The sequence below is a fragment of the Macrosteles quadrilineatus genome, unplaced genomic scaffold, assembly GCF_028750875.1.
Source record: "Macrosteles quadrilineatus isolate MER2022 unplaced genomic scaffold, UCM_ALF_1.0 Scaffold_5__1_contigs__length_97177068, whole genome shotgun sequence".
Lineage (NCBI taxonomy): Eukaryota > Metazoa > Arthropoda > Insecta > Hemiptera > Cicadellidae > Macrosteles > Macrosteles quadrilineatus.
In genome coordinates, this window is record NW_026542598.1 from 79,287,421 (window position 1) to 79,309,031 (window position 21,611).

At 36.6% G+C, this 21,611-nt stretch overlaps 1 protein-coding gene across 1 annotated transcript in view; it reads right to left on the bottom strand.

Moving 5' to 3' along the window:
* The window catches only part of LOC128994549 (rapamycin-insensitive companion of mTOR), a 40,207-nt gene that overhangs the window by 10,794 nt on the left and 7,802 nt on the right, over window positions 1–21,611 (bottom strand). The window contains exons 9-29 of the mRNA XM_054419172.1: window positions 21,053–21,183; window positions 19,999–20,203; window positions 18,927–19,109; window positions 18,249–18,338; window positions 17,064–17,325; window positions 14,696–14,797; window positions 13,754–13,942; window positions 12,734–12,948; window positions 11,131–11,220; window positions 10,265–10,475; window positions 9,374–9,528; window positions 8,591–8,810; window positions 7,564–7,807; window positions 6,364–6,509; window positions 5,564–5,645; window positions 5,028–5,163; window positions 4,720–4,815; window positions 4,437–4,531; window positions 3,672–3,882; window positions 2,079–2,200; window positions 1,101–1,226 (exon numbers count right to left, since the gene is read on the bottom strand). Of these exons, the coding sequence (XP_054275147.1) occupies window positions 1,101–1,226; window positions 2,079–2,200; window positions 3,672–3,882; window positions 4,437–4,531; window positions 4,720–4,815; window positions 5,028–5,163; window positions 5,564–5,645; window positions 6,364–6,509; window positions 7,564–7,807; window positions 8,591–8,810; window positions 9,374–9,528; window positions 10,265–10,475; window positions 11,131–11,220; window positions 12,734–12,948; window positions 13,754–13,942; window positions 14,696–14,797; window positions 17,064–17,325; window positions 18,249–18,338; window positions 18,927–19,109; window positions 19,999–20,203; window positions 21,053–21,183 (3,311 nt within the window). The remainder of the gene's footprint in view (window positions 1–1,100; window positions 1,227–2,078; window positions 2,201–3,671; window positions 3,883–4,436; window positions 4,532–4,719; window positions 4,816–5,027; window positions 5,164–5,563; window positions 5,646–6,363; window positions 6,510–7,563; window positions 7,808–8,590; window positions 8,811–9,373; window positions 9,529–10,264; window positions 10,476–11,130; window positions 11,221–12,733; window positions 12,949–13,753; window positions 13,943–14,695; window positions 14,798–17,063; window positions 17,326–18,248; window positions 18,339–18,926; window positions 19,110–19,998; window positions 20,204–21,052; window positions 21,184–21,611) is intronic.

The following is a 21,611-nucleotide window of genomic DNA, read 5'->3' on the forward strand; positions in this document are numbered from 1 at the left end:
ATCGTTAAATTTGTCTTCCAAATACCTTTAAAATGAGGGGTCACAAGATGGGGGTTGTCTTTTGAAAATTTTTAGTTGCCCCCCCCCCTTACCATTAGGGGATTTTTTCAAATAAATAAAAATGTGCCTGATTTTGGCTCAGTCCCACGAGTGGATAAGTTCTATCTATTAATGGCAAAAAAGATAAAATTGTGTTCCAGACCCCACCCGTTTAACCCCAAGCACATTTAAAGCCGCCATCTTGGACAGGATGCAAAAAAATTTTTTTCAGACACATCGTTAAATTTGTCTTCCAAATACCTTTAAAATGAGGGGTCACAAGATGGGGGTTGTCTTTTGAAAATTTTTAGTTGCCCCCCCCCCCTTACCATTAGGGGATTTTTTCAAATAAATAAAAAGGTGCCTGATTTTGGCTCAGTCCCACGAGTGGATAAGTTCTATCTATTAATGGCAAAAAAGATAAAATTGTGTTCCAGACCCCACCCGTTTAACCCCAAGCACATTTAAAGCCGCCATCTTGGACAGGATGCAAAAAAATTTTTTTCAGACACATCGTTAAATTTGTCTTCCAAATACCTTGAAAATGAGTGGTCACAAGATGGGGGTTGTCATTTGAAAATTTTTAGTTACCCCCCACCCCCACCTTACCCTTAAGGGGATTTTTTTTCAAAATTATGAAAAAGTGCCAAACATTTGTTCTTACTCAGTCCCGCAAATTAATTCCTTCTATCTACAAAGAGTAAAAAAGATAAGAAATGTGTGCCATACCTAATTTACCCATTCAACCCTAAGTACATTTTAAACCGCCATCTTGGATAGGGTGCAAAAAAAATTTTTTTAGACACATCTTTGGATTTGTCTTCCAATGACCTTTAAAATGAGGGGTCACAAGATGGGGGTTGTCATTTGAAAATTTTTAGTTACCCCCCACCCCCCCTTGCCCTTAAGGGAATTATTATTTTCAAAATTTGTAAAAAGTGCCTAACATTTGTTATTAATCATTCCCGCAAATTGATTTCTTCTATCTACTATAGAAAAAAAGATAAAAAATGTGTGCCAGACTTAATTTACACCCTGTATTGTCAATCCTGTTGTTTTACCTGTAGTGGAGTTGTTGTCCTGCTGAGGATCCTGAGCTTTCACTGTAATCCCTTCATTAGGAAACAGGCTGAGGAGGTTTTGAGGCAAACAAATTCCTTGATAGCACGGCCCACTATTTTCTTCGTCTGCAATAAAATTTAGAAACGTTTTACTGTAAGAAGTAAGAACATAGAACACTGTTACTGCTAGGCATGAAAAACAGTAAATAATGCAAATTATATTTCTAAATGTACCACACAAAAACAAATACAAATAAAATAATAAGGAGCATAGCAGCTAGCTTTTCTTGAAGAAGTACATATAGGCAATAGAACATAAAGGAGAGACACTGAACACACAATATCTTAGTTACTCAGTGACACACAACTGGAGCTCTTTGCCATCATTAAAGCACTGTGCTGTCATCCAAGTATATATTTTGATAAATAAAAAAATAAGTGAAAGCCAATTGGAGGTCTGGCTGCACTGCAGGGGGGTTGAGAGAAGATCTCTCATTTTAATGATTAAAGAAGACCTTGAGTGCAATTTTCCCTGTCAGATCGGGCATTGTCCAGCAAAAACCAAATTTTGGACTTTTTGTACAGAATTTTTATTTATTTTGTTGTTCCCGTACATTTTACACACTTGACCATAATATTTCTATAGGTTTAAGCTTTAGGCCAACAAAACCCGTATTACAGACCACACTTTAAAACCAGCAGAATTTTCAATATTGTAGCACACTTTTTCAACTTGAACATTGCATCAACACTTTTGCTGTGGCAGCTGTACAGTCACTGAGCAGAAGAACACATCTGTAATTAAAATTGCCCGATCGGCCATGCATAGCAGTGTCAGACAGAAACATGACTTACTTTCTGAAAAGCCCACGTAAATACAAAAATATTCCACTCAACCGTGTTCTGTTTAAAAAATTGACTACAGCTAATTGATGCAGATGGGGCAACCTTATCTAAACATTAATGGTTGTAGCTCACCAACAACGTCTTCCGGAGGCTGAGCTATGCACGCTCTGCTGCTCTCATAATGTAGACCTCGGGTTGATTCTGCATCACTAGGTAAAGGGCAATGTACACCAGTGACTTCAAACTGAGGCTCACTAAAACATAATCACATCAGCTAGATTTGTGACGGTGGTAAAATTGAGCACTATCAAATACTACCTACAGTAGTTGCAAACTGCTTGACAGTATCCAGTAGGTAACGTATAGTAGCTTAATGGTGAATAGTGTCTATCTGCAAAACACAAAAGGAAATACCCCTGCCACAGCAAACCTGCAGGCTAAGCAAATTTCCATTTGCCAGATTGGATTTACACTAAAATATCTCCTTAAAAATATCACATTTATTTCCTATTTAAAAAGCATTAGTTTAACAAGTACTTAGATTTGCTACAACAGGGAGGGTTAAAAAGTGTTGTTTTGTGAAATGTTAATATGTAGTTTAGTATGAAATAAATGCATTTTCCAAATTTGATCAAAATACGTTCATAAACAAGCAAACTACAACAGTTTACTTATATTTTCTATAAGAATAACCAACATGGGAATTTTCTCCGTTAGGCCATTTTAAGGCATTAGGCGCATTAAGACTTCAATAAACTAAAGCATTTGTTTTTTTTAAGCTCTACAAAATGGTTTGGAAAGAAATTGCAAAATGTTATGTTATTAGGGTCAAAAATGGGAAAAACAAATTTTTATCCCACAAAACCACCCATAGTACCTCTAGTCCTACTGGTTTGCAAACTCGTTTGAATAAATTTAGGTTAAAGAAAACGGTATTTTTAGGCCATGCGCGGGATTAAAAGGGGATACGGAAAAAGGTAAGATTTCAGGCGCTGATACCTGATTTTTTTAATGATTTTCAAATAAAAATTAGCCTATTAGTTATTTACATTAGTTACATTAGTTATTTTAGCATAGTGTCATAGCAAAGTGAACGGAGCTATTTTAAAATTATACACCAAAAAAGATCACTCGGTATGAACAGAGATTTAACAAATTTGTGTGGAATAAAACAAAACGAGATTTTTCATAATATTAAAGTGGGATTACCATGATTTCTTGACTTGGTACGAGGGATTTTGGTTTTGGCCATGTGGAAAAACTGATTATGACACATTATCTTATCTGCAAGACCAAAAATCCTGCTGAGGTTTCAATGGCCATGCAGGTAACTAAATAAAAGATCTTTCCAGAAAAGAAACAACTTGCAATCAGTACCAGCTCTGTCTAACTATGGTACTGAAAACATGATCAATTGTTCAATGTTCAATCTATACTAAATCTAAATTTGATAAGTGTAAAACCACAAATTTTCAATTAGTATTTTACAAATTTAATAATTCAACTCTTTGAGGGGAGATGAATCAATTATAAAACAAAAGGCAGGAAACCCCAGATGGAGGAAGACCCCAGGATGCTTAAAGAAAGGGAGGAAATAAGGAACATGAGATTCTTGAGCCCACGAAGGAGACAAATGATCAAAGGATGTGGGAGGTTGGTCGGTAAGGCCAAATACCTTGTAAATGGACATTGGACAAGTACGGCAAGTACTGAGTTGAAACTCACATCGGATGGTTGTCAGGATGTTTTGGCCGAACTAACGGAGACATCTGTTTCCAATCCTGGAATGCAAAGAGCTCAATGGGCGAGAGAGGGGAGAGGGTGAGCGACGCTGCGGTGGGAAAGTGCGGGGAGCTGAACAATGTCGGTCGTCTGCTGCGTTGAAGATTGCGGAGTGCTGCGTAGCCGACTACGTCTTGAGGGCTCATATGACCTCCTACAGATTTAAAAATATTTTAAAAAAATAAATCCGAGTTTGTTAAGTTCCAATGTTCTTCTGGTTTTGAAAAAAAGTACTGGGACAAGTTTTGAAAAAAAATAATTTTGTCAAGATGTTTTACTGAAGTTAAATAGATCATTACTACAATTAACTGGAACTCTCAACCGTCAATCTCTAATCCCAGTCAAAACACAAATATGTTTTTTCTAAGCCGCTGTTTGAATTTTTACCAAAGTAGGCCTATTCTGAATCTAAAACATTATAAAAACACGAAAACAACATTAAAAAATTATTTACCTAGAATTTCGTCGAGGTTTCTCTAATGGTTCGGTCATATATGGCTATACCATAAGCAATAGTAATAACGTTGCTAATAAAAATAAGAAATAATTTAATAAAGAAGATTGCAAATATAGGTCTACACCGTTGATATTGCCGCAGGGCATGCAGACTCGAAGAAATGTCAACATATTTGTCCCTAATTAAGTGTTGATAAATATATTATTCTTCTACCCTACGGTGATATTTCCGCTGTGTGATAGTTTGCTTACCTTGGGACGAGGCTACACTCATCCTGCGGTGAGACTTCATAGTGGACAATGAGTCTGTGCTGGGTATTGGGCTGAGGGTATGCATTATCCTCTCACTAAGACAAACACAAACGAACAATATAGTGAAATGTCTACAATTTATAGCAAAAGATATTCAAAAGAAAATTATAAATAACATCAATTTACTGTGACAATAAATTTTAAGGGCTCAATAATTGAATGCAAATATTGGAAATGTAAAATTTGAAATTTTTTTACTAGGCTTTTAAAATTTCAAACATGCCTGATATATGTGCGGGGTTGGGATGAGTCTCCACAGGAACTAGCACCACTCGTGCTGCTTTCCGAGTACAGTCTGGTAGAATGGTCGTGACCTCTGCTAGAAAACAAAAATAATATTTAAAAAGTTAATAATTAAAATATTTACACAGTAACATAAGTACATTATGATTATACTACAATGGAAAGTAAGCTAATGGTTGTGACCTCTGCTAGAAAACATAAAAATAATATTTAAAAAGTTAATAATTAAAATATTTTCTAAGTACACTGTAACGTAAGTACATTATACTACAATGGAAAGTAAGCTACCTGAAGTCTGTGATGTCAGAGCCGCTATCCGCTTTGCTTTCGCTGTAGCTGCGGTGGTGGTAGCCGTAAGCGGATGCGGACGAGCCACCTGGGGGTAATGTCGCCGACTTGCGCTCCCTCACGACTCTCTCGCGAGCTGAAAAATTTAAGTAGCTGAGTAACTGAGAACTAATAGTTTCAACTATGCACTGTAGTCAGACTAATATTTTTCTGGAGACAAAAGTTGAAGATTAAGTTTAGGAAGACTCAGACCTTCCCTGGTTGGAAATTCTGTCAGAAAGAGAAATATTCTAGCTTAAGTAAGAAGTGTAAAGTTTCTTGTGCCGCAAAGGACTCATTCACTTACAGGTAAACCATCCTAACAAAAATATTTAAGACCTATATGCTTTAATACATCCTTAACCTGAAATTTTCAAAAGAGTTTGTTAAATTAAGAGAAGTGCGAGTCAAAAGTACCGTTTTCAATCCTTTAAAAAATTGACCACACTTTAAACAGGTGCCTTCAACTTCATTCACAGATAGATGTCAAGAAATACCTGTAAACCCTGAGAATGAGTGGTTGCCCTCTGCCTCCTCTGATGGGTCCTCTCCCAGGATGAAAAGTCCATTTCTTGTTGTCTGAAAATAATAAAATAAAATCATGCTAATTAATTTGGCAATGGAAACACACTTGTGGTGAAATCATTGTTGGTGAACTCAATTGATGCTTCAGTTTTAACTAAATGTGGGAAAGGTGGAACAGTCTTAATTCCCAGGATTTGTCTAATTTCATCCGAATTTGCTGTTTCAGTTTAGGTGAATTTATTTCCGTCAGAATTATCTTTGCGATGACAGTTATAAAAGCACAGGGCCAATTACTTGAGTAAATGAAAAAAGAGCATTTTCTCATGGCCAGCTCCAGGATTAACTCATCCAACAACCTTGTAATTCTTTAATCAGATGGTCTAACAGACAACATATTTTGAGACTTTAGTGAAGTAAACTACATTAAGTCACTTTTGGTTAATCAAATGATTTTAACAATAAAAATAACCAATAAATTATTATTGCCAAAATTATATTTTACTATCAAAACGTTTTCCTGTGTGAAGGGCGGAAAAACAGCTAGTGGTAATATAATGTAGAATACAGGGCTCTCACAGTCAAAGATGATCAAAACTTAGTAATCGGAAGGTGACAGCATTATTGAACTGGCAAAAATATTAGCCGACCGACAAATATGTTGACCTTCGGAGCCAACCTACAATGCAACCCATCTGAAATGTCGGCTAATATTCCCACAATTGACGTCATCTAGAGAAGACCAAGTCTGGTCATGTTAGGCAGTGTATCTCACCGTCTCCATGTTGGTAGCATTGCTCTCACTAGAGTCCCTAGTGCTGTATCTTTCCTCTTGGTATTGCAGCAAAGCATCCTCCAGTAGAGACAGGGGCGCCACCACGGGCCACTGCTGGTTACGGTTGTGTCTCACAGTGTGCCAACCTTGACAAAATAAAAAGCATTTCTTCAAAGTTGTAAACAGTATTAACCAGGACAGCAATCTAGAGACGAACCTGTATGTGTGCGAATTAGCCCTACCTAGAAAGTACTTGGTTACTTAATTGTTCATCAAAAAGTGTAAAATAGTCTAACACTGAATTCTTACAAAAGACAGTTTACAAGATTATCTGTGTAGTTGTCCCCAAACTTATATAGACATAAAAAAAAATCCTCAAAACATTTTGGAAGTGCTGGAATGTTAATGTTGATGAAATAACGAGTGTATGGGCCTATTCTGATCAATTCATCAGTCTCTGACAAGGAAAAAGGACCTTCACTTAACTTCAGGATAAAATTGGTAAATTGAGCTGTCTACATAGCCAAGAGATTATACTGAGTTCTAAGTTAATCCAACCACGGCTAGTCTGACTTCGCTTCATCTTACAATGCCATTGCCTATCGGTGTTTGTTTGGAATTCCGGAGTATCACTATGTTTAATGTTCAGGATTTTTCTGTGATCGTGGGAGACGATCATTATGTCACCAGGATTGCGAACTGTGTTAATGATGTCTTTGTTATCACGGAAATGTTCACGATTTTGCCAAAATCATGGCAGATCATCGTGATTTTTCGCCACTATTGTGGGAAGCGATCATGATGTCTCTGCGGACGCAGAAGATGTTCATGATTTTCTTTAAATCGTTGGACATTGAGATTAATAATATTATATTATGTTTCTTTAGAATTAAGGCTGTATTCTAAAAACAGAGGCTTGTGTGTTAAGTAGGAAGATTACTATCAATTGAAGATGCTGTCTTACAAAAGGTTGACACAAGATGGTAAACAGATGGTTTACAATAATTCTGCATTTTTGGAAGGAAATAAAATAATATTCTTGCAACCTTATAATTGCTATGATCTCTAACATCATGTCTACATCCCAATGAGTCTAAAATGTCAAGAAATACCTGTAAACCCTGAGAATGCAATTTATTACATACATTTTTACACTTTTGTGACATAAACAATGCATTTTAACACACACACCAAACTCACCAAGAGACCTAAGTGTGTCGGCGCCCTCCGTGTTGGTAGCCGTGAGTGCGATGGTTTGGAAGGCCGTGGATCTGACTGAGTACACAGGGCTGCTGCAGGCCAGCTGGACCATCGCCCTAGTCACGGACTGTGCCCGCGCCCACACTGCGCCTGCGGGACTACTGCTCAGGTGACCCAACGCCCACAGCGCCGCCTTTAGGTCTAGTATCTCTGCATCCGTACTGCAATGACCCGACAGCACCACCTGGGAGCAACACAGTTTGTATCTACTAAAAATATTGTAAAATTATAAAATCCATATGTTTGTGAAATGTGTAGAGCTATAACTTTTTTTCACAAATAAAGAAAACCAAAAAGAGTCTTTTCTAAATTTCACTCAATCTGTATGTCTGTCGGTGTGACAACCAAGATATATTTTAATGTTGTGGTGTTGTAAATGTAGTCCCTGAAATAAAATATAATTGTATTATATCATCTAATATAGGTTTAAATTACCTGCTTGCTGTCAAAATGATCCTTGATGGTAGTATGATGACAATATGCTATCCTTAAAAAAATATAATCATATTCAAACATCTTTATTAGTCATAACTCATGTACATTGGTGGTTCAATGCATATTGTCGAAATACATAAAAAAACTACTATTTCTATTTCAGGGAGGTGGAAAACTCCCATATGTATGTATGTACTATCGTCATATTACCATCAAGGATTGTTTTGACAGCAAACATGTAATTTGAACCTATATTAGTTCATTCAGACGGATCCAGAGGCCATGCCATCATGATATCATGAATAAGTTTGATATTTAGTCCTATATCATGATACGCTGCACCAGTTCATATTCCACCGTGTGTGTGACTGTATCACTCCACTGTGTATACCAGAGACAAATTCGTAATATCTTTCCCACCCTGGATATTTTCTCAGTAGTTTCAGGTATCAGCCAGCTCTTCTAATGGTCTATTCCGTTGTATCACGGAATGTGTTGGATTCTTAAGCTATTGATTGAATATTCGACTGACCTGCACCAGTTTGTTGACGTTGTCGTCAGCCAGCAGTGCTGTCAGGCCTTGCGTGTGTTGCGCTAGCTGTCCATACAGATGCGGAGGAACATAGACATCGGAAGGAACTCGCTTGCTGTTGCTCAGCCTAGAGCTGTAGCGACCGTCCTCGTTGCGTTCCACAAGTGTGAGCCCATCGGCTAACTCCCCTTCCACTATACACACGTACTTGTAATTGAACCTGTAGGGAATCAGATATGTTGATTATTTTATTTACATGTTCTATGTGTCATAAGTTATAAGGCGTGCACTATAACTACTGTCCACCTTCTAAATAGCTTCGTATTGGTTTTTTTGACATAAAGCTGTACTGAGTAATGACAGCCATTCTCACGTTGTGTAAGCCGTTTTGTGGAGTTAATGGTCAATGATTAGTTACCTGAACATCAATTCTCAATACAGATGCAATTTTTTCAAATGATAACATATTTTCTGTGTGGGTTGGTTATAATACATAAAGCCCTGTCTTTATGTCCTTGACAAAGCAATTTTAATTAGATGCTTTTGAAGTAGGGCCTACATTCGGTTATAGTAGTATACACTACTGATCCACTAATATAAAAAAAGTACTGTACAAGTTTATTCAGGTCACCAAAAACCATCCACAATGTAACACTTGGACTTCACTACGGTTTGTAGCGTTAAAAGTTAAAACCTCAACTGATTGAACAAATGTGAGAAACTAGGTCAATTTTACGGAACTTTTACCATAATTTTAAATTTAGCTGGAATGATTTTTATTACCTGACCCACTTTGCCAGTTGATTCGGCACAAAGTTTGCCTCACTCATGTAGTGGAATCCCTTCTCTGTGGAGAGGAACCGAACGAGCAACAGAAGTCCTTTGTCTCCCAAGTGAAGCAGTGACGGCCGCAGATCTATCAAGGCGTCCAGGTAATCCTACCAATCGGACAGAAAAGAATAATTTACCTCTCATTCACTGAAAGTGACCAGCGTTTTGTACACTATTTTTATTTATGGACTTTTTAAGCCGTTATTTGATTTTTTTATGGGGGAAAACCGTCTAATCTGTGGTCCTGTTACAATAAAATGCCAACTTTTTTATAGCTTCATTGGTTCAATGACAATTGGCATGTGGGTCCTAAATCGACTCTGTTAGGGATCAAACCAGCAACCTTTAGATTTGAAGGCAAGCGCTGTAACTACTCAGTTATGATGGTCAAAACCATAAATAATAAATCTCAAAAAGAAACCTAAACTTAAAAATCCAAACTCAAATGGTAAAACTCAATCTACTATCCTGAATATGGTTAGTGGTTATGACAAATTTGCTAATCACATGATAACTTATTGCAACAAAGTGATTTAAATCTAGACCGAGACTCAACAGTGCATCTGTATAGTTTGGGTAGTAAAATACTAAGGGAATATAATTTGTTTACTTGTTAAGCAATAATTAATGGATATTATAACTTTGTGTGGGGGAGCGAGCTGGTCTAGTGGTAGAGCACGGGGCTTCGGTCCTTGAGGTCCAACATTCAAATGCCACAAATCACCAATAGATTTTATCTACATGAAAATGCCATGACTCTCTATGCCTAGTCTTAATTAATGTCTAAAACGATTCAGGCTACAGTCTAACTTCCTAGGAAGTACAAAAAACTCAGAGTCATACCTTGCAGTCGCAGGCCTCGTCCAATGCTGCCACCGCGCACAGAGAAACGGCCCGGTTATCGTCACTTAGTTGATTGGCCAACAGCTCTATCACCCACTGAGCGTAACCTTCGCGCTTGCCGAGAGGAGTGCGTAGCAACACTCTCAGAAACTTTGTGGCGTACAACCGCGACGACACTTGCTTGCTGACCAGCGTACTGGCCATTATATTCCTGTAACAGAGTAAAATGTATACTAAATAATTATTTCTGACAATCTACAAAATCGGTAAACAAAACTAACTGCAAAAGGTAGTTTTGTTTGAGGAAAGGCTCTACTCTAGACCTAATCAAATCATTCATGAAAAAAAAACTTAACATCAAATACCGGTACTCACAACAGTAGCTGGTGTCTCCTCAATTTATAATGGCTTTATCTACAAACATTTCAATGGAATAAAAATGTTATCTAAGTAGATTACATTTTTATTCAGCTGAATAAGTTTTTATACTAGGCCTATGGTAGAACAAAGTAAAAAGACATTTCAAAACAACAAAGAACTTGACAACTACAACAACAAAACAGATATAGGTAAGATGATTACCAAATAACTAAGGTGGTACCTGCTTAAAAGTCTGGGATGGAATAATAAACATTTTGCTGAAGAATTTTCTTCAATGGAATAATAAAACATTTACTGCCAAATATTAAAATTAGAAAAAAATGTTTATACAGCTTTATGCTTATATATGGGACTTTATTTTGAATTTTATTAAACTGTTTGTAGGACAACTGTAGAGGTTTAACACTTAACTTAATCTGTTACTACAGTATTAAAAATTAAGCACAATCAAGTATATTTTATCTTTATGAGTAGTTTTAACAAACCTTATCCTTTCATCAGAAGAGTAGTCCAAACTTGATATTATCAGCTTCACATAACAATCATGCTTGGATGTTGTTGCCAACACGAGGAACCTAAAACATAACACATGTAGACAGCGATGTTATCCCAAAGTGAGGAAGGTTTGATTGTCATAACATCTGTTGAAACGAGAGATATTTTGTAAAAAAAAAATGCATCTCAACCCAATCTAAACCTTGTATAAGTGTCATTCAATTGAAGCAATAGTTTTCGACACTTGGTAAACGTTTGCACGAGTATATTATTGCATATGTTAAGAAGAGACTAGACAAACATTTTATAATATTACTAGCAGAGTACCCGTCCTTCGTACAGGGTTGGCGTTGGCATATAAGTATCAAATGCTTATAGCAGTTATGAGTGAGGACATGGTTTAAGAAATTTCGGTTCTTTTTGAAGTTCGTTCGCTACGCTCACTCACCTTTAGGTTGGAGCTCGTTCGCTGCGCTCACTTTCCTTCAGGTTAGCTCGTTCGCTACGCTCACTTGCCTTCAGGTTAGCTCGTTCGCTACGCTCACTCGCCTCCAGGTTGAAGTTCGTTCGCTACGCTCACTCACCTTTTGGTTGCAAATTAGCTGTTGTCATAAATGTAAAAGAAATAATAGTGCTAGTGCTGCACCCTGTTGGTAATCCTTGTAACTTAAATGCTATTGAACATCACAGAACAGAACCAACTTGTTTAATTGAAACAGCTGTTAAGATTCAATAATTTCATTTCTCATAAGGTTAACATGGGAAACTCCAGAGCCACTGGGGCGGAGCCCGAAAGGATTTTTGAAATAAGAATATGCCTATATGTTAATCGGGAATGTGAGCTATCATCATGCCAAATTTCAGCCCAATCCGACCAGTATTTTTCGAGTTTGAGCCACTGGGGCGGAGCCCGAAAGGATTTTTGAAATAAGAATATGCCTATATGTTAATCGGGAATATGAGCTATCATCATGCCGAATTTCAGCCCGATCCGACCAGTAGTTTTCGCGTTTACTTTTCCCATACACACAGACACCACCTCTTTTTTATAATAGTATATAGATTTATTTATAGACATAATTTATTACTTTCTATCATCCACCGAACATACGTGACTGATTTATCCAGCTGTAGCTCTGAGAAATTCAAAAGGAAGGGAACTATGAGGACAAAGAAAATAGGTGTCTCACAGCTAGGAATCAATAGCGTAAGGCCCTGATGAGTGATGAGCTCATATGAGGAGTGATACAAACGGCCATAAGGTTGAAGTGAAAAAAAATATCTATTACCATTATAAATTAAGATGAGAACGCAACAAGGTAAATTTTTCTATAAAGTAACAATGAGTGTAGATGTAGATGCCTTGTGTATCTTTGTTACTGACTATGATCAGACGTTTTTTAGCCAAGATTCATTTGAATCCCAAGTATCAAGGTCAGTTGTCAGACGTTTTTTTAGCCAAGATTCATTTGAATCCCAAGTATCAAGGTCAGTTGGATCCAGTTTCGAACCATAGAACATATTTAAATTTAGCTCTTGATTGAACTAGCAACGCTTCCACTCAGCTCAAATATTAACACTTGTATGGCTTACACTTGTATAATGCCGAGCCTTTCCATCAGATCACACCCTTGCTTGGTCCTGGTCAAGTGTCCGGCCAATAGGAAGTAGTCTTGGCACAAACTGTTGCCGACAGCCTGAGGACTGAACATACAGTCGTGGGCCGACTTTGACGTGACGATAGCCTCAAACTGAGTCTTCACATTGGTCATCAACTCCACCAATAACCGGTCTCCTTCCGATTGTGGCTGAAACAACAGTTGAAGGTGATGAAATCAAGGTGGTTCTGGCATAAGATATGTTTTTATGGATACTTTAATAACTACCATCGGAAGTTTTTTTACTATTCAAGGCTTCTAAATACACATTTTATATCCATACCAATCCTAACCCAGCTTAAGTGAAAAAATGATATTCAAATTTGCTTATACAATCTTGTCCCTTCTAAAAACAAGAAAATTTCACCCTCTTCTACAACCACTTCAAAATGTGGAACAAGTAAGTCGTGAGTCAAGACGCTTTTATTTACTTTTGGATAAATGTTTCAACTTTTTATTTGAAATTATTTTCCATCCACTCAAAATATTTTTCTCCTTTAAACTTAGCAAAATCAAAATCAAAATGTTTATAAAGAATCTAAATCTTTATTTTAGGAAACTTGTGATCACCTCACCTGGACCTAAGGCCGAGGTGCCCAAAGGGTTTATTCCCCCCCCCCCCTCAATGAGACCATGTCCTCGAAGGAAACATTTGACTAAAGCAATCCACAAACAACCCATCCACCGATCAACATAAAGCAACAGTCTTCTGTAGGTCAGCACAACCCAGCCTAATTGTTCATTGCCAAATACCACCTCTTTACGATATGAAACCTCATATTACATATCACTAAAGCCATATTCTGCAGTCATAAAGGTACAAGATGAATTTTAATCAAGGGACCTCCCTCTAAAACACCCTTCTTTACACAACTGACCTTAAAACAAAATTAAAAGGGGAATTAATTATCACACCCTAACTCTGCTGATCAAAAACAAAAGACGCCAAACACACCTCATCAGCAGCCAGTAGTACATTGAGCAGTTCTATCGCAGTGAGTGTGTATGCGTTGACGGTGCGCCGATCACTGCTGAAGTCCACCTTGGACATCTGGCGTGACGATGGTTGTACAAACTGCACCAGCCGGCGCAGGAACTGACGATGCTGCGACTCCTCACACTTCCTCAGACACTCCGGGCGACTCTGAGTGACAGAAGAAAATTATTTGAAGTGAAGCAGGGTGAGGAACAAGTTAAAGGGAAATTAGGAGAAAAATTGGATCTAAAGAAATTTCATAGTAAACTGTAAAAATTGATAAATTTGGTATGCATATCAGATGAAAATTATTTTCCAGATGTTTTGTAGAGAAACGTTTTGTCTTTCCAATAATTAGAAAATAAAAAAAAAACTGAGAATTCATACTAAAAAAACACTGCTTACAAAGGTGCGCTTAAGTAGTTAACTTTTTACCGGCATATCATAACAATTTATATTACAGATGTTATGCAATCTTAGAATAACAGTAAATAATCACTTCAAGTTTAAGTTGTAATTCAAAATGTTATGCAAGTTATTTTATAATTGAGCATTAAAACAACAAAATGATCATGCAATTAAATGCATGTAGTCTTTTTGCCATAAACTGCCACTCAAATTTAGTGAGTCGGTGGCTCAGTCGGTAGCGTCGCGGACTTCGGGCCCAAGGCAGCGGTGTTGTGGGTTCGGATCGTGGTCACTGCCGATAACATTTTATCAGTCTAGTTCACCTTTGTACTGTACCGGCTCACTCCTTGCTTTGCTGTAAACGATCCACGCACGGGCGCTTAGTCTATGTGGACGGGCAAATGCAAGGTTAAAAGAGGCCGCTACCTCTTAAAAAAAAAAAAAAAATTGGAATAAGAAATTAAAATTATTATTATAATTTTTATCAAACTAACCTATTTTTATCAAACTAACCTTTAGGATGGACTTGATAACGTCCCAGTTCCACAAGAAGCAGTCTTTGTTCGAAAGGACTTGAGACTCCTTTATTGCCTCGTCACATTCCTTTGTCAGGGCCTGAACAAAGCAAGAAATAACAGTTAACCTTAGGGAGTTATATGACAAATATGTAATTACTCCTGAAATAAATAGGTCATACAATTGATAGATTTAAATCTTTTTATTCACATAGCTACTTACTAACACTTTGAATATTGTAGATTATTCTGTAATGCAGTTAATCCCATTTTTATAATATTTTCTTATCTTCTGAACAAAAAAATTTGAATTTGTTCATATAGTAAAACTATTTGTTTAAAAAAAACCTTGTTTAAACCCCATCAAACATTTTGCATGCATCTTCTCAATTAGACTAAACAATATTCATAAATAAATTTAAAGGTAATAGTAGGGCCTAATTTAAAATTTGAGAAAAACAAAAAAATTGAGATTTGAAAAATGTAGGTAACATATTCATGTTGTATGATAAATTAAAGGTAACTTTAAGTAACTAGTAATATTGTCCAAATAGTATTACATTTAAAAACAAACTGCAATTCTGACAAAAACTTAATAATAACAATAGGCCATACAAATATACAGGGTGATTTGTACTCAGTGTGACAAAAATTTTTTCACCACACTATGATGTTTTTGGCTGTATTACACACGTTAATTGGTGGCTGAAAGTTACGTTTTGCTGGCCATGCCAGCTGTCATCGTAATTTGGGGACCGAGCAGGTTTTTACAGGCCGGGGCCGCAAAATCAGCTGTCCGCTTACTTGCATAACATGAATGCATTTTAAATACAAAATCAAAATCCATAGCATTGCAATAGAATTGTGTTATTGTCACTGTTGCCTAGCAACTATTTATTTTTATTTTTGCTGATTCCTCAAATTATTTCTTCACATAACCTTAAAGTTGTAGTGTTGTGTTGACTATCAGTGTCCATTATTATAGTGGTGAATAGTGGTAATAGGTTATAGTGTGGTGAAAAATAGCGTTCGTACCACGGACCGAAATGGTTTTGCAGCTCTCGATCGATTTAAGTTCTCGACTTCGTCTCGAACTTAAAAACTATCTCGAGCCGGCAAAACCTTATTTTCGGCCCTAGGCACGAAATATACTATTTGGTGTAAGTACAAAGTAAATGAAGTGTGATGATGCATATCAAATGTTCCAAGTCTCAAAATTAGCTTCCAAAAAAATTATTTTATGTTTTTAAAAAATAACCATGTTTTTAAACTTAATACAGCGATTTCTCAATTACCTGTATATGGATTTGAGTAGATAATGTAATTTTCGTGTTCTACATTAAATTTTGAACAAGAATAATATAAAATGACGGAGGATCAGTTGTAAAAACTCCATAGTAAATAGATTCAAAGATAAAAATTAAGATGTTTGATAAAAATTAAAAAAAACAATGGTCTAATGCATTTTTCACACCCTGTATACAAGAAAGTGTCGGACTATGTTAAAAACTGCGCCATTTTATAAGCTTTCCAACCATATGCTACACTATTGAGTTTTATGTCTGCTAATGTACGCTTTAATGGTTTGAAGACTGCAAAGCATGGTGTCTTTAACATTTAAAACATAGAAAGTCGGCATGTATTAAGCAAATGTTGTATTTTTGTTTGAGCTTGAACAGTAAAACAGTAAACAATTTCCCGTTTTTCTGGTATTCAAACCACTAAAACAAACAAAAACATATCTAAACCTCAATAGTGTAGCATATGGTTGGAAAGCTTATAAAATGGCGCAGTTTTTAACATAGTCCGACACTTTCTTGTATACAGGGTGTGAAAAATGCAATAGACCATTGTTTTTTTAAATTTTTATCAAACATCTTAATTTTTATCTTTGAATCTATTTACTATGGAGTTTTTACAACTGATCCTCCGTCATTTTATATTATTCTTGTTCAAAATTTAATGTAGAACACGAAAATTACATTATCTACTCAAATCCATATACAGGTAATTGAGAAATCGCTGTATTAAGTTTAAAAACATGGTTATTTTTAAAAACATAAAATAATTTTTTTGGAAGCTAATTTTGAGACTTGGAACATTTGATATGCATCATCACACTTCATTTACTTTGTACTTACACCAACAAATTTTTGTCACACTGAGTACAAATCACCCTGTATAATTTTGATACAAGCTGGTGTTAGTGCGTAAAATACATGACCACATCGTCAGCCGAATTTGGAATGTAAAAATTCTAACTGTTTGTTGATTTACGATAATAGGTACCAATTTATTTTTTAAAACATTAAATTATGGACCGTTACAACCCTATTTCCTGATAAACACTCGATTCAGAACAGTACCTGATTCAGTTTACTCCTGCTGAGGGTTTTCCCCTTGGCCCGCGCCAGTTCGACCCCGTCTAGCGCCTGCGCACCTGTGACTGTCGCAAGGATGTGATCCAGATGGATGCTGGCAGGCGCAGGACGCAGACGTAGCAGACGATGCAGACGTGACAACGCCATCACTGCGGCCAGCGCTCGCTGTTGGGCTCTCACACTGGCCGGCGCCTCAGGAGAGTTAGTAGGCATCGATGTGGGGAGGGACGTTGACATTTGTTTTGTCCTGTAATGGAATGGTATCTTATGATTAATGTAACACTAAAACTTAGAATAGGTTGGCTTACATATATATTTGGGATGTGTCAATTCTCGATACTGCCAGTACTAGGACATTGGTATCGGTATCAAACTTCAATAGACAAAAAAAGTTCAAGCCGAAACCTAAACCCAACAAGTCAGCAAAGATTGTAAAATTACTGATTTTGTCGCAACTGCACATAACGGCGATGACATTTCCAGGGGAGACAATTAATGATGTCTACACGGCCGCGGGAAATGATAATAATTTTGTTAAGATTAATGATGGTGTCTGCACCATAGAGGAAGACGATAATGATGTCTTCACAACCATGAGAAATAATCAGAATTTCGCTGCAAATGCGGGTGACAGTGTCAATATCCACATGACTGCAGAAAAATATCAGAATTTTGCCAAGATCCCAGGGACGACGGTGATGTCTACACGACCGCGGAAGATGATCAGAATTTTGCCGTGATTGTGAAAAACAATCATATCGTTTCCGTGACTGCAGGAGACGATGATGATGTTTAGTTAATATGGTGTTTTAACCTAAGTTGAACCAATGACATTTGTATGCTAAGGCAAAACATGCCACTATATTAGGGTACAGTTGGCCAGGTAGCTAGAACATGGCACTTGTGGCACATGGTATAGAGGTATGTTTTCAGATCTCGCAAAAAAAATTGCTTATAACTATGTGACAATTACACAATCAGGGATCCAGTGGTTTGGACCTCAAATTAGGCTGTAGGTCACTATGAGACGACTCCTTACAATAAATACTAATGAAATACCATACGTACTGATAGATAAAAGCTATACAGTTATTTAAGAAAGTGGACATTTTATTCAAATGCACAAAATGGTTCTTAGAAAGCTAATTTTAATTTACAGAATCAACTCACCTTCTGGTGGGCATTCTGACGTCGGATAAGTTTGTCATGTCAGCCAAAACCTCATGGACATCTCTCAATAAGTGTGATGTTTGATCCAGTCTGCACCGATCATAGAAACATGATATGATATTATTGTTACTTATCAAAACAGGATTGTAACAGAGAAAACAAACGTTAACGTACCTACAAGATTAGGATTAAGTTTTTATTTATCAGTTTGTGCCATTTGTGTATTGTGATAGTTTTTCAGTCAGTAAGCTATTCTGTGATAATGAAAGTGTTTAATTTATCAATTGATAAATTAAATTGTCACAAATCACATGGCCAAAAAAGTTTTTTTTTCTTGCAAAAGTAGTCTTACAAACTTTTTGTAACTCTTTTAAGGGAAATCGGTCCAAACCCGTTCAAGTTTTTTTCCTATGATTTTTATGCAATTTTTTTCCATAGTTAGGTTTTGATTTCCGTATTTTTTATAGTGGTATCTGAGCGGCTTAGTTTTTGAGCAGAGCTATCCTAGCCTAAATGCTCGAGTGATTGAGCAAGTCAGAAAATCAAGGCATGCAAATCTTTTATTCTTCACAGGCTTAAGAAAATTACTAGGCAGTAATTAAAAAAAAATTCCTACATGAAAAAAGTAGTAAAATATTTACTTGTAAAACACAGCCAAAATTGATACTTATTACATACCTTGATTTAGAATTACGCCTGTTGGTATCACCAGTATCTTTCCTATCAGCGTTGTATGGAGATTCTTCTTCATTTACTGTCCGTTTGTCCAAGTTGATAGTTACGTCTTGTCTGGCAAACCTGTCGGTGTTGGAGCTCTCAGACACTGTTCTTACAGAGCTGTGTCCACTACGGATACCCATTCTAAAAGTTAAAATCGATAAGAGGTTAGCAAATAAATTAATGTCAAACTTAATAAGGTAATAGGATTTTTTTGTCAGGATGTTTATGGGAATCTTTCTCATTCTAGTACGCCTGCTATCCTCACTAAAAATACTAATAATGTAGGACAAAGGTATTCACCTCGTGCTCTATTAATCTAATAAATTAACGAGGTTCTGGTACAAGTTAAAATTTATCTGGATAAAACTGAGGTTTAGAAAGGTTGAAGGATTTAAAAGCTAGTTTAATTTTGGGCAAGTCTAGAATTGAACTTGTAACCCAGTGGTTGTAATGTTTGCCTTCAAATCTGAAGGTTGTTGGTTCGTTCCAAGTGATATTGAGACCCACATGCCATTTGTCATTGGGCTAAAACAAAATGTGTGACATCAATGAACATTCATTCCGGTATGTTTTTTCCTTCGTGATGGCATTATTAATGTTATTCTTAGGTTGTCGGTTACTCATCACTAAAATAAATTAATGTTGTTTGTTTGTTTGTTAATAAATAATTGACTTGATATGTTGTTACTAGAGGCTGAAGATGAGTTTTGATGTAAACTTGAAATATACCTCGACATTTTTTAGTAAATTGTGATTAATTTATTTTAGTGATGAGTAACCGACAACCTAAGAATAACATCAATGAACATGTAAATAAAGAATATCGTCCATTGTCTATAGAGCTGGTATCTAAGAAAAGGCTGACTTTAGAGTAAATTGAAACTGGACCCAGCTGTCCTTGTTTATTACGCTTTTATTTAATTAATATTTTTCTGGGATACATGTTCCTGGCTAAGAATCAGCTGACCTTAGTCAGTAACAAAGCTACACAGAATCATCTCAACAACAGTCTAAGATACACACAGCCTACCTAGATATCAGGTCCTTCTTGTTAGTGATGTCCACACCAATGTCCGACTGCAGTGATGACTGAGGCGTGACGGGTGCGTCGATGTAGCCCGGTGCAGTGTAGTGGGGCCGACCTCTGACAGCGTAGGACAGCAGGTTGGGCAGTGAGGGGGTCAGATTGCAACACTCCGGCGGCAACAGCAAGTGTATTAGATGAAGCAATTCACCTAAACATTGACAATCAAAATTATTATCATCATTTGAGATGGGGACGCCACCTAGGTGTGTGTTTTAACCCAAATATGAATAAAGGATGGGTGTAGAATGGAGTGAGATCTGTGTAGCTTTGTTATTGTTACTAAGATCAGCTGTTTCATTAGCCAGTGTCATTGTCTGTTCCACATCCTATTGGCCAAGCTTACTTAACCAACTACCTATACCAGAGTTGTCAGTTTTTATTTCCTTGCAAATTTTCCAATGGGTTGAACTGTTTACTAAGATTTCGGCTAAACTGAGTTTAGGTTTAACGGGGTTTTACCGTGTTATGCTTGGACATTCGGTTCACCAATGTCAATACAGTAAGCTATTAAAGCGATGTTGTCTATCCAGCCAGGAGGCAGTACAGTAGACTCTCGCTCATCTGGATCGGCCTTGTCCGGACTCCCGCTAGTCCGGATCGGCAATCGTGATTTTCTTTTAGTGGCACAGCACTCATTATCAAATAAAAATGTAACTAACTTTACGTTTCAACGCCTTCATTTATTGTGCAAGCAAGCCCGCTCTAACCTAATACATTTATTTAAAAAAGAATTTATAGAGAAAATGTCCTGAAAAAAATATTGTTCAAATCTGTCTTCTAACTGTCTGTTGTCCCTATTTAAAAGACACTACAATATTACGAATTCTTCTCAAAGATTTAACTTAATAATGAAGTTTTTCATCAAGAAAATATGGTTCAGGGGTAGGATTCACCTGAGAGTTTTTTGAGTTTATAGAGGACCCACTTATAAAACATTAGGTAATCTTCCCTGTGGATTTAATGTTTACGAAAAATAAAAATGATCTATCAGACATACCTAGTAAAATTGTGGCCCGTACAGAGAGGAACGTGTCTTCTGCAATGATTACCTCCACAATGGCATCCAGTAAACCCACCTCTAGAAAACAATACAACAGCAGAGACAAGTGAAGCTCTGATAGGTTCACCCTGAAACATGGAACATACAATTGTTAAAAAAAAAAACACTTTACTTTGTAGAACTAACTTGTAACCTAAGAAAAGGTGGCCATTGATGGCACACAATCAAGTTAACAACACAATTTGACTTGAAATTCCGTACATCTAAGGGGTATTTTACAGAAGAAAGTAGTAGAAAGACCAACGAAGTTCCAAAACCAACACTTTTTGATTTGGCTATCTTAGATAATTCAAACTGAACCAGTTTTGTAACTGTAATTCTACTATTTCCTTCTAAACAAGGCCCCTTGAGGGGACAAAATATGGACTAAATTAATTTAATGTGAACTCTTTATTTACTATCAACTGCCTGGAAAGTTTCTCTTAAGTGAGTTATTTATTCATTGCCTCTTCCATTATGGATTTAATAGTAGTGGATAAAAACAATAATAATTCTT